This window comes from Eurosta solidaginis, chromosome 1 (genome assembly GCF_040869045.1).
Source record: "Eurosta solidaginis isolate ZX-2024a chromosome 1, ASM4086904v1, whole genome shotgun sequence".
NCBI lineage: Eukaryota > Metazoa > Arthropoda > Insecta > Diptera > Tephritidae > Eurosta > Eurosta solidaginis.
The window spans coordinates 331,092,984-331,107,045 of record NC_090319.1 but is presented as its reverse complement, the minus strand read 5'-3'; the positions used below and the strand labels follow the sequence as shown (position 1 = coordinate 331,107,045).

The following is a 14,062-nucleotide window of genomic DNA, read 5'->3' as shown; positions in this document are numbered from 1 at the left end:
AGACGGCATAGCCATGCCGATTCTTGGAAGCCTAGGGAAAGAGGGTTTCAAATATTTAGCGCATGTCTTCAACCTGTCTCTTTCCACCTTTGTCATACCCGATAAATGGAAAATGGCCAAGGTGGTCCCGCTACTAAAGCCTGGTAAACCAGCTAACATAGGAGAGTCGTATCGTCCGATATCTCTCCTATCACCAGTAGCAAATACGCTTGAAGCCATTTTGCTCCCTTATTTCCAAGCAAATTTTCAGCTAGCCTCTCATCAGCATGGCTTCAGCAAACTCCATAGCACTACCACCGCGCTAAATGCCATTGGCACCCAGATAAATTGCGGTTTAAATCAAAACCGCCACCATAGAACAGTACTCGTAGCGCTAGACCTACCAAAAGCTTTTGATACGGTCAACCATGGCTCGTTACTGCAAGACCTGGAAGGGTCTACTCTTCCCCCCCATGTCTTAAAAGGTGGACAGCAAATTATCTGGGTGGTCGGCAGGCATCGGTGCAATTTAGAAATGAAACATCAAAACCAAGGAGAATTAAACAAGGGGTGCCACAGGGTGGTGTCCTATCCCAACTTTTGTTTAATTTCTACATATCTAAGCTACCTAATGTAGAATAAAAATATATCTTAGCTACCTTCACCACCGGAAGGAGTCACAATCGTTTCCTACGCCGATGACTGCACAATAATGGCCACAGGCCCAGGCCCACAGATCGATGAGCTATGCAATAAAATAAACGGCTACCTCCCTGATCTCTCCAGTTTTTTCGCCTCGCGAAACCTGGCATTATCACCCACTAAATCTTCCGCGACCTTATTTACAACATGGACATCCCAAATGTCGACCATTTTGAACATCCACGTCGATGGCACTACGCTACCGACTGTTCTACACCCCAAAATCTTGGGTGTGACGTTTGATCAGGATCTACATTTTGGTGAGCACGCAGCCGCAATTGTTCCGAGAATTCAGAGCCGTAACAAAATCCTCAAATCCCTCGCTGGCAGTACCTGGGGAAAAGATAAAGAAACGCTCATGACTACATACAAACAATTAGCCAGCCGATTACGTGCTACGCGTCACCCATATGGTCGCCAAGCCTAAAAATTACCCACTGGAAGAAGCTACAGGCCTGCCAAAATACTGCTCTCAGAATTGCCGCGGGCTGTCTTCTTATGTCCCCAGAACACCATCTGCATAATGAGGCGAGAATACTCCCCATCAGGGAGAGAAATGAGATGCTGACCAAACCGTTCCTGTTGAATACCCAGAAACCTGAGCATCCCAACAGACATCTGATTGATCAACCAGCACCGCCTAGGGGCTTAAGGAGTCATCTCCGTAAGCACTTTGAGGAAATACACAAGCAGGTCATTGGTGAACTCCACAAACAGGCGTCGGACCTTTATGCCAGGAATTGCCCGGTGAATCCAGTACTCAAAGAAAAGTATCCAAAACTCGCGGAAGAGGAACGCATACTCCCCAGGGAAACGCGTGTCACTCTTGCTCAACTTCGTTCTGGATACTGTAACAGGTTAAACTCTTACCTATCCAGAATCAACCCCGACATACAAAATGTATGCCCCGCTTGCAATGTGTCCCCACATGACACCAACCATCTCTTTAATTGTAATGTGGAACCAACGCCTCTAACACCCCTTTCCCTATAGGCAACGTGTTTTGATACATTTTTGGACTTGTTTTAACTGCCGACACATTGAGTAATCGGGCTCTGGATCACGATCAAATCTCATTGGAACGATCAGGATCAGTATTATGAAAGTTGGTAACACTCAACGAATGTGTCAACATTAGTTGAGTGTTGCCAACTGAGATTTGATCATGATGCAGAGCTGGATAGCTCAATGGAACGCTACTAACATGGATCTTAATAACCTTTTTAGTAAATACTTTGCGCAATTTACTTCTGGCGAGATTTAGGCCGACCTTCTCTTCCTTCAATTAGCGTCATGCTTCTTTTAATTTTTCCTACAAATTGGTAGAACGGGGCCCACATGTTTTATAACGACTCCGACCAGCACCAACAGAGCCAGATGAATTTCCACTGAGCAGCTTTTCTTGGCAGATACACACTTGTAATTTTCTGAACTTGAATTGAAAATTCGAGGCTTCAATGAACTACAATTTTAAATTTTGAACTCCAATTGTAACTTTCTGAACTTAACTTGAAAAAGGTGTAGTTTATACCATGATGAAATAATAAAGGTGATGTCAACAACATAACCTCAGATCTATTGTGTTGGGTGCAAATAAAAATAAGAATAAAGATTATTCCACCTTTCAGCTCGACGTTTCGCCAAATTTCCTTGGCATCTTCAGGAGCGTTACACTGTATTTATTTAATAAAACAACAAAGAACACAATCAGATACATATAGATTTGAAATTTAAAATATTGCAAATAAATATTGATTGCACAAAATTTTTCTTACTTACAATGATTAACGAAAAACACAATTTTTACTAAAACATTTAAACATTTAAAACATTTGAATATTAAAAAATTGCGGAAAGTTAATAAAGTACAAAAAATCGATACCACCTACATGCGGTAAACTTGTCATACTAAAAATTAAATTACAAACATAATAGGTACGCGGCGGCGATATTGTCTGTATCTTCTTTTTTGTTTATTGTGTTTCCTCTTTTCTGCAAAATTCTTAGGCTTTCTAAGGTGTAACGCGCTTTTTCTCTCCTTTCGGTGTCTATTATTTTTATGTTTTCAAAATCAGCTGTGTGTTTGTTTTCTATTGCATGCTGTGCCAAAGCTGTGCTTTGTTTTTGTTTACGTATATCTGCTTCGTGCTCAGCTACCCGCGGGCCGAGCGCCCGCTTTGTGGTCCCAATGTAGACCTTATTGCAGCTATCTTCTTTATTCCCTTTACAATGAATTTCGTAAACTACATTGCTACGTTGTTGGAGATCTATGGGTGTTTTTGTTTTTGTAATGCACGTTGCCAAAGTGCAGTTTGACCTGTATGCTAGTGTAGTGTTTGTGTTTGATGTTTTTGTCAAGTCATGTGTGAAATTTTCTGTGAGCCTAAGCATGTAAGTGACACTGAAGTATCGCTTTGTCTGGTTATTTGTATCTGAAGACTGTGTTTTTTGGGCTATATTTTCTATTTCCATTTGTTTCTGATTTATTAAATTTGATATGATATGGTCTGGATAATTATTCTTTTTAAGCGTCAATTTAATTTTCCTAATATTTGCGTCATGAAAACTTTGATGGCTGATAGATAATATTTTGTCTATAAAGTTCTTCGCCGTATTTATTTTGTATTTGAAAGGCTGTGAGGATATAAAGTTTATGAGGCGCCCAGAAGAGGTTGGTTTCGAATACCAATCCAATATTAGTTTGTTATTGAGCCTGTGTATCCGTGTGTCTAGATAGGGGATGTTGTTGTTTTCTTCCTTTTCGATCGTAAACTTTAGTCGATTATGATATCTATTTAACACATCTAATATAGTATTTGTGTCTTTTCTTTGGATGATGGCGAAAATATCATCTACATATTTGACTAGGAACTTTATTTGAATGTTGTGTTGTTTCTGTAATTCAACATACAAATAAAGTTTCTAGTCAAATATGTAGATGATATTTTCGCCATCATCCAAAGAAAAGACACAAATACTATATTAGATGTGTTAAATAGATATCATAATCGACTAAAGTTTACGATCGAAAAGGAAGAAAACAACAACATCCCCTATCTAGACACACGGATACACAGGCTCAATAACAAACTAATATTGGATTGGTATTCGAAACCAACCTCTTCTGGGCGCCTCATAAACTTTATATCCTCACAGCCTTTCAAATACAAAATAAATACGGCGAAGAACTTTATAGACAAAATATTATCTATCAGCCATCAAAGTTTTCATGACGCAAATATTAGGAAAATTAAATTGACGCTTAAAAAGAATAATTATCCAGACCATATCATACCAAATTTAATAAATCAGAAACAAATGGAAATAGAAAATATAGCCCAAAAAACACAGTCTTCAGATACAAATAACCAGACAAAGCGATACTTCAGTGTCACTTACATTCCTAGGCTCACAGAAAATTTCACACATGACTTGACAAAAACATCAAACACAAACACTACACTAGCATACAGGTCAAACTGCACTTTGGCAACGTGCATTACAAAAACAAAAACACCCATAGATCTCCAACAACGTAGCAATGTAGTTTACGAAATTCATTGTAAAGGGAATAAAGAAGATAGCTGCAATAAGGTCTACATTGGGACCACAAAGCGGGCGCTCGGCACGCGGGTAGCTGAGCACGAAGCAGATATACGTAAACAAAAACAAAGCACAGCTTTGGCACATCATGCAATAGAAAACAAACACACAGCTGATTTTGAAAACATAAAAATAATAGACACCGAAAGGAGAGAAAAAGCGCGTTACACCTTAGAAAGCCTAAGAATTTTGCAGAAAAGAGGAAACACCATAAACAAAAAAGAAGATACAGACAATATCGCCGCCGCGTACCTATTATGTTTGTAATTTAATTTTTAGTATGACAAGTTTACCGCATGTAGGTGGTATCGATTTTTTGTACTTTATTAACTTTCCGCAATTTTTTAATATTCAAATGTTTTAAATGTTTAAATGTTTTAGTAAAAATTGTGTTTTTCGTTAATCATTGTAAGTAAGAAAAATTTTGTGCAATCAATATTTATTTGCAATATTTTAAATTTCAAATCTATATGTATCTGATTGTGTTCTTTGTTGTTTTATTAAATAAATACAGTGTCACGCTCCTGAAGATGCCAAGGAAATTTGGCGAAACGTCGAGCTGAAAGGTGGAATAATCTTTATTCTTATTTTTATTTGCACCCAACACAATAGATCTGCGTAGCTTAAAATATACATAAATATTATCCAAACAGATCGGAAGAAAATTATATATAAACATAACTTCACTTTTTCGGCAGCTATATTTGCCAGTATTTACTTGTACTACAAAACTACTAAATTTTTATTGCTAAATTTTTTCTACAAATTTCCTCAAAAAAATTTAGATTTCTGCAAAATTTTGTCTATAATCTTTTGGGGAATACAAAGTTATGTTTATGTCTAAAAAATTCTGGTAGCGGCTTACATAGTTATTATTGCCTCTATTACCGTTTACAACTCAACTCTGGTTGAGTTGAAATTTCGCAATTTGGTATTACAGATTACAACTCAACCTGTCAAAAAAATGTCGGTTGAGTTGTCTAGTCTAACAACTTTTTGTGGCATTACCGTTTACAACCTTGTGTTAGCGTAGTTGTCAACTGATTACTAGCAGTTGTCTCATACAATTTTGCAGTTGTTTTGAAAAAAAGGTAACGTTTTACAAGACGGTTCACCACCTAATTTTTAACAAAAATTTTCAAAGTTGGTATCAAACGACATGTTTCGACCTCCGATTTAAGAATCCGAAAAGAAAATTTAAAAATTTAATTTCTGTCATATCATTTCGGTTCAAATTTTCATGTGGTTGTATTTTGCCAGATTTTTTGTACACACTAATGCAGAAAAGCGTTGGACCCACCCAGGGTAATTTTTACAAATCGCGGCCAAAGACCGCCAACACAAAAAGGTGATGACTGTGGATCGGGCTTCATATTTCGGACCCTCGGGCCATTTTATGGGTTTTTGTAAATATTTTTCGACAGAAATAAAATCTTTAATTTCCGCTTTCGAATCCTAAAAACGGAGATTAAAACGCGTCTTTTGATACAACCTTTGACAAGAGTTAGATGGTGCACGGGTTCATAAAACGTTAACAAATCAAAAAAAAAATTTAAAGCCGGTAGTTTAACCTTTTTTAATCAAACAATAATCAACAATTTTGTACATATTTATACAACGTTTAAACGAAGCATTACATTGAATAACTTGGACGAGGCTGACCGCAGTTCGGATGCAGCCAATATATGCGAACGTGAGTCCCATTGATACTCATCACTACTCCTGGGAATCCTATTTTAGACTAAAATACAATTTTTGCTGTTTGGGTTTAATCCACTTCGCACAAATATGCTCCTCAATTATATCTAAAACCAGTACAACACCAAAATCATTTCTACAGCATTTTTGATAGCTGCCATCAGCAAGGAATCTGAGTATGGCGCATAATTTAAAATAGGGGTAAAGCCTTCCCTCGAACGCGTTTACGGAAATGGTCCTTAATTGTCTTTAGTAATGAGCAAAATGATTCCTTTCAAATCTGCAAAATAACTTCATTTGAAGCTCATCATTTGTCAATTAAACATTTTCTTACTTGGTGCTAGGTAGTTCCAAGGGATTGGAATGATCACGCGAATGTTTTCCGTATTCGCGACATGTCAATCACCAACATTTTCGCCATTATAAAATAGATTTCATATCATATCCGTTTTCCTTTTAATAACAAAATCACTTTTGCAAATGCTTAAATTTCCGCCACGAATTCATCAGCTGTTCATTTATCTGTCAAATCCTCACTTTCGTAGGTTGGCAACACCAATTCAACTTCAACTGAAATAAGTTGTAATTCGTAATACCAAACAGGAGTTGAGTTGTCTGAAAGTTGAGTTGTTTTAGTTACAACCCAACTAAGTTGAGTTGTATACCGTAATAGGGGCCTATATTTCTAAACGTATAGTAAAATCTACTCCGATCGTAGTAGAATTCAAAGGCAGTTATGTATGATAGACAACCCTCTAAATTATGCATGCCGAACTTGTCAGAATAAGGGAAAACGTCAACGGGATGAGAACACCTGAATATTAATTACATCATGGTTTATACAAAATATGGGTCAATATATAATTATGTGTGTGTCAATATATAGTTATTTTCAATCCATTTATCTATAGTTGGTATATTAGTGTGGCCAATATTAGCATTTCGGTTTATTACTATGCTGCTTTAAATAAATGTACAACAACAATAAAGCAAGCAGCAACAATATGTATGTACATTAGGGTGGGTCAATTTGTATGGACGAAAGTTAACCGATATCGCGCCATCGATTTTTCTATAGGATTTGGGCTCAGGAAAAAAGTTCCACTATACATGCCCAAAAAAATAATTTTCGAGCCTGCGAAATTTAATTTTTATGACTTTTGTTCGACTTTGATTTTTAAGGTTTTTTTCATGACCTATGTACTAAAAAAATAGTATTATTTTTTTTTCAAAAAAATGTTATCGACAACGTTTTTAGCGGACAATTTTGGGTCGGACAGGGTATACATACAAAATTTACAGTCAAATGAACATTTTTAGTAGGTCATGAAAAAAACCTTAGAAATCAAAGTCGAAAAAAGTAAAAAAAAAAAATGAAATTTCGCTGGCTCGAAAATAATTTTTTTGAGTATGCGTAGTGGAACTTTTTTTCCTGAGCCCAAATCCTATCGAAAAATCGATGGCGCGATATCGGTTAATAAATCGACCCAGTCTAATGTACATGTAAACAGCGAAGCTAACAGCAAAGCGATTCCCTGCAAAAAATAGTGCGACTAATCCCTAAAGAGAACGGTCTCCGATTGATCTCTTTTGTCTACATTGGGGCATAATTGAGCCCCTCTTGTCTCTTTTGGGTACAGTTGGGATTAGTCAGGTTGAAATCTATGTAGCCCATTTTAAGAAACAAAAAAAGAGCGGCAAAGAAGTGAGTTAAATAAAAATGATTATAGGTGATTTATTCGAATTATTTAAGAAAAATTCTGAGCCCTATAACGAACCTAAATGACTTGGACCATATGTTCCACTATCGTGGACCCATATCTCTTGAAATGAGTTGGTGACTAAATAATTTTTTTACATAGGATGTATCCAACATTTTTTGCAAGTTTTAACATTGCGTTTGAAATTTACATAACCGCTTACCATACGAAAACTAATTCCCATATGGGTACAAAGGGTATTGGTCATATACATATGTAGTTCATGCTCGGGTATAAATGGGTACAATTAGTATCTTCATATGACATGCTCAAACAAAATTTGAACAGTTCAACGTATCAAAACTGGCATTAGCCGCATACTCCTTCGCGACTCAACCCGGACTCTTCCTAAACTAGTCGCATTTTTTGCAGGGAAATGTTTCACATACATATGTACAAGTGGGCAGCAGCTAAGAGCTCACACATACATACGCATATAACTAGAAGACAAAACGTGAATATCACATACATTCAGGAGAAATAAATAAGCAGCTGTTCACGAAAAGTCTAGACCTTGGGAGAAATATGCGAACGAGGCAACAGAGAGTATAAAAGCAGCGCAAACTGAGGAATAATCAGTCAGTTTGATTTTAACCCTGTAATTGAAGAACGCCAGCATTGTAATTGTACTACTGACATACTAAAGTTGTAAATAAAGAAAATTTTGGCATACTGAATAATTGAGTTATTTATTTGACAGTTCAGCGATTCGAACGTTAACAGAAAGTGCATGATAATCACAAATTTCATAAAAATCGTTATAATACGATACGTATTTGTGTACGTCTTATGCGGGTGGCATTACCCCTTCAGAACGATTTTTTGGTTTATATTTTGACTAATAACAGTCGTTTGCAATCCGTGGTTGTGTCACATGATATGAAACTACTACTCACAGTCAAACCGATTTTTTGTGGGACGGAAACTTTTATCTTCATATATAATTCAACTATTTACAATACAAACATTGAGACGCTTTCTCGTCGCGTGCTGAACTTCGTTTGTGATCTTTTACAATAGTAATAACAAAGACCCAACGATTTAACATCCCTTCCAACCGACACAAGGGTCGCAGCCGCATAACGCACGGCCAGACACTTTCCATAGTGGCTTTGATTAGCCGGACACTTTTAATCCTTCTAAACTTCAAAGAACATCGAAGCAATTTTATACTGAAATTCGAATACAAAATCTTAAAAAAAACTTTTGAAATTTTGTTTGCTGTAAAAAACTTTCAGCTTATGAAAAATTATTTAGCTTTATGAAAAAGTACAGTTTTGCATTACAAAGCCACTATGAAAAGTGTCTGGCAATGAGGCTAGTGGCTTCTTATATTGTGACGAAGACGAAAGAAGACCATATACAAAATGACGAAAGAAAGGTCTAGTTTTCTGCAAATCGTTTGCACGATATCTGTTAAAGCCACTATGAATCAAGTTTTATAATAGACCAACGATCCTGCTTCAGTTGGGAGTATGCACTGGCGAAATTGCAACTTTTATAAAATGACTGAACGTCTGGCAGTCACGGGCTCTTAGACTATAAGTGGAATTTCCCTAAATTAGTTACAGTATTGCGAACAGCTTGGATGATGTTTTTGTCGTTATGCGGCTCAATTCTTATAGCTGTCTACGAAGCTTACTAGTAGAACTGCTTATCGATCTACAATTGCTCTATCGACTAAATCATTGGTGCTCAACTATTTCATAATGAAATGAATTAACTATGTAGTGTAGCATGATTCAAGTTTAAATATAAGCATATTCTGCTGGTCGTAGCATAATGGTTTCAAACGCGTATCGTTTAATACGATATTTTCCCAGTTCCCGGATTACTTCTGCTTTAAAACTTTTACCTAAACTCGAATGTTGGTTGTCCGGTTATTTATTTGAAATCATTTAAATTAAAACTTCAATGGGCAAGCACACAACCCTACTTTATCGAAAAAATTTATGTTTCGGCCTTCAAATCTAAGTCAAGACCACGTTAGTCTTATTATAATATAATCATTCAATTCATTCGTAATAAATTAATATTTGCTAGTTCTTGTGTAAACAAAGTTTTTGAAATGTACCGTTCAATAAAAAAAAAAAAATTGCATTTTCTTTAATTGGCGTTTAGGCGTTTAAACGGTTATGGCCGTCCAAAAAAATATAAAACACTCTTTATTAATACAAACCGCGAATTTACCTTTTTAATGCGCTTTTTGCTGGAATGATTTTCTTTACAATGGTCACCCAAATCCGAATGATCAAAGCAACCTAAATTTTTTTTTTTTTCAAAATAATGTATAAAGAATATTCATAAAGGACAGTTTTTTACATACATTTCTTCAATTTCTCTTTGCAATTCTTCTTTGGATGATCTTCGACAACACTCGCTGGTTCGATGTTGGGTATGGGCGGTGGGGTTTTTTCATTTAACTGCGGACTGCTGTAAACATAAAAATAAGGATTTATGATTTTTTTTTGTTTTTATAGGCCTATTGATTAAAGATTCTTGGTTCGAATTCAAGCTAAACACCTTTAACCATAATTTTGTTTTTTACTACCTTTATATTAAGCTCTTTCATGTTTGTCCCCTCATTTCCATACGAATTTTTGACCCACGGAAGTCTTTTTCGGTAACTTCCCGTTGAGCTAGACACTTGATACTTAGAACATAGTTCAGATCTGGGGGACATTACAATGCAAGTGAAAAAAAATTCGCTAGTGGCGCACGGATCGAGATATACAGAAAATTAATTTTAAAATGGAAATTTTGCGATCGACTTTTAACTAACTTCTCGGTAATCCAGAGACTTGAAACTTAGAACATAGTTTGCGAGTCGATGGCACTACAATTCGTGAACGCCAGGTGGCGGACGAATCGTGATAAACGAAAATCCCTGAAAAAACGCAGGGAATCTTGCGATCGATTTTTAAGTAACCTCCCGCTGAGCTAGAGACTTGAAACTTGGGCCGTGGGTCAGAACCCCGTGACAATGTAACATTTTATCAAAAAAAGTCCGCTAGGTGGCGCATGGATCGAGTTATTAGGAAAATTAATTTTAATTTTGGGAATCTTTCAATCCATTTTTAACTAACTTCCCGCTTACCTAAAGGCTTGAAACTTGGCACTTAGTTAGAAGCCTGGTGACAAACAAGGAGGCAATTTTTCCTTTAATACAGACATAGTCTTGTTGAATTTAGACTAAAAAAATTTTACAAAAGCTCTTGTAAAAGAATTATGGGATTTAAAACTATAAAGGTGGAGCGCAATCTTTCAATTTAAGGCCAACCATGTACTTGGGATTAACTAATTGATTATTTAAAATTTAAACACGCACTCTACCTTTATAATTTTAAATCCCAAAATTCTTTTACAAGAGCTATTGTTAAAGTTTTTTAGTCAAAATCCAACAAGACTATGTCTGTATTAAAGGAAAAATTGCCTTCTATTTTTAAAGGTAGTCCTTAAAATTTTTTTATCATTTTTTTAAATTTTTTTTTGTTAAATTTTACCATAATTGAGAAATTATATTTTTTATTTGGAATAGAAGAAACACATTTTCAGATACCTGCTATTGTTATACAGCGTTTCGTTAAGATAATAACTATAGTTAAGATAATAACTATTTTTTAAAATATTATTATTTTATCTGTTGAAAATCAATCTTACAAAAATTACTTATTTTCACATTTTAAAAATTCTGAAATAACTAACTTATAAATTTTCATTTTGAAAGAATATTAAAAGTAAAGTAAATTAAAAATAATTTACAAAAATACAGTATATTTAATTTAAGTTGATAACCCTACATTTACTCCTCCTCCAGTGAAACGAAAAATTTATTTTTTTATTTGAATTTTGTGTTAGTTGTGTTAAAAGTTTATGTTGGTATTGATGTAATTACTCAATTTTTTGATTATTTGATTTACTTTATATTTTATTTTTAGTTGTCGTTATTGTTTACTTATTGCGTTAATATTTTATATATATTAATATTTGGTTGTGTTATTGCTATGTTGTTTGTGAAATATTGTTATTTATCATGATGTAATAGAAGAATCTAGAATTAGGTTGAGTAATAGTAGATGGCAACTTTGTGTGCACAATTACTCAAAAATTAAAAACTTGTATTATGCAGAATGTGTTCAATATATAATTGTACTCTGTATAATGTATGTCCAAGTTGTTGATAAGGAATGAAAAGTTGAATATTTTATTCGTTCATGGGTTATATGAATTTATCATTAATTGAGTCATGTTAATAGGTATATTGTTGAGTTTTTAATATGATTTACATTTCAATGTGAAATATTGATATTTAGGAAAACATGTTAAAATTTATTTTAAAAAATCTTTAGATATTTTTTTAAAATTGTAGAAATTTGTTTTTCTGTTTTTTTTAGTGTTTTGTGTTATTTTCGAATTGAAAATGAGGTTATTGTTTAAATATTAATTTATTCGTTTTGCGGAGTTTGTATATCTCTTGTTGTAAAATTTCGTGTACGAATGGATGATCGATACATTTTAAAACAAATTGGAGAAGGGGTGTACAAAAGTAAAAACAAATTTGAAAATATTTAATTGAATGAATAAAAATCCAACTCAATAAAAAGGTAATCAAGACAAAATATTTTTTTAAAAAAAAAAGTTAAATATTGATAAAATATTAAAGTAAATAAAAAATATGATTAAATAACTTGTTGTGAATTTCAATTAAAATTTTTATAATTGATTGTTGTTGCTGTCAAGGAATCTTCAAAGATCTTGCAATGGTTTTAAGTCTGATTATTGATTGTTGTTGTTGTCGAGAAATTTTCAAAAATGTTGCAATGGCGTTAAATTGGTTATTATTATTGCATACGAAAATCGTTTGGCGTAAACTGTTCCAATATGATTTGGTGTTGCACTTAAGTTAATTATTATTGCATGTATTTTGACTCAAAAAATACCAACGGAAATTTCGGAAAGTTGTAAAGTTTGATGAAAAAATTTAATTTCGTGAAAGTGATACTAATGATTTTGCTGTTGCATTTAATGGTAGTTGTAGTAGCTGAAGTTGCATTAAAATTTGAATGATATGTTCCTCTATAAGTTACTTTTTATATTTTCTGCGTTATTTTGTCATTTAGATCAGATACATGTATAGATTTATTTGTCTATGAATGTAAAATATTGCATCTCACAGATAAATATTATAAATTCGCGTGAAATTATTCAGCATCTTTTGAAAAACAATTTAAGCACGGATCGCCAATATAGTTAAGATAATAACTATTTTTTAAAATATTATTTTATTTGTTGAAAATCAATCTCACAAAAATTACTTATTTTCACATTTTAAAAATTCTGAAATAACTAACTTATAAAATTTCATTTTGAAAGAACATTAAAAGTAAAGTAAAATAAAAATAATTTACAAAAATACAGTATATTTAATTTAAGTAGATAACCCTACACCTGCTAGTGTTGGATCTCGGTTTACTGTCAGTTGCTTTTCGACAATTCCATGTGTTTTATAGTTTATTAATAATTGTTTTGGTTTTTATTGGCCTATTGATTAAAGATACTTCGTTCGATAGGCTCAAGGGCTTTAACACAAATTTTTGTGATAGTTGTTTTTTTTTAATTATTTCCATAACTGCAAAATAATTTTTTTATTTGGAATCATCATCATTAATTGGCGCTACACCGCCTAAACGATTTTTGCCGTTTCGTAACAAGCCACGCCAGTTATCTATGTTTGGCGATAACTGACACCAATTGAGACGCCAAGGGAGGTCAGTCCTCCTCCACCTGCTCTCCCAACTTAGTGGTGGTCTCCCCTCCTCCTCTTCCAAACTACGGTGTCGCCTGAAATACTTTCATGGCCGGAACGTCTTCGTTCATTCGCATAACATGACCTAGCCAACGAAGCCTTTGGGCTATTATTCGCTACACTATCTTCATATCTGCGTAAAGCTCATCATTATGGGTGTGTTCGAGCTGCAGTTGTTGCAGCAGTGTTACTTTTTATCACAGAGCATTAAATCCTACGGCATAGTTTGAGCAGCTTTGGCAACGTCGCGCTTTCACTAGCAAATCAAATGCAACATACAAATTTTCACTGCAATACCTCCATAAATCTTCCGGAGAACTTTTCTCTCAAACACTCTAGGACCCATCTCATCTTCTCTCGACACCGTCCATGATTCCGAGCAATTCATCAGAGCAGGGGGACTTTACTTTTCAAGTGCCAACGACAAATTAGTACTTGTTGGCAAGAGTTTTTTCCGCTATATATTGTGACGAATATTAGTATCACTAAATGATACTCACATCACTAATCTGAT

The 14,062-nt window shown here is 34.4% G+C and overlaps 1 protein-coding gene across 4 annotated transcripts in view; it reads right to left on the bottom strand.

Moving 5' to 3' along the window:
- The window catches only part of LOC137237863 (platelet binding protein GspB), a 66,623-nt gene that overhangs the window by 30,951 nt on the left and 21,610 nt on the right, over nt 1-14,062 (bottom strand). For 3 of the 4 annotated variants that reach the window (XM_067762169.1, XM_067762171.1, XM_067762172.1), the window contains exons 11-12: nt 10,069-10,175; nt 9,933-10,003 (exon numbers count right to left, since the gene is read on the bottom strand). In XM_067762169.1, the coding sequence (XP_067618270.1) occupies nt 9,933-10,003; nt 10,069-10,175 (178 nt within the window). The remainder of the gene's footprint in view (nt 1-9,932; nt 10,004-10,068; nt 10,176-14,062) is intronic. The other variant, XM_067762170.1, reaches the window with a different exon arrangement.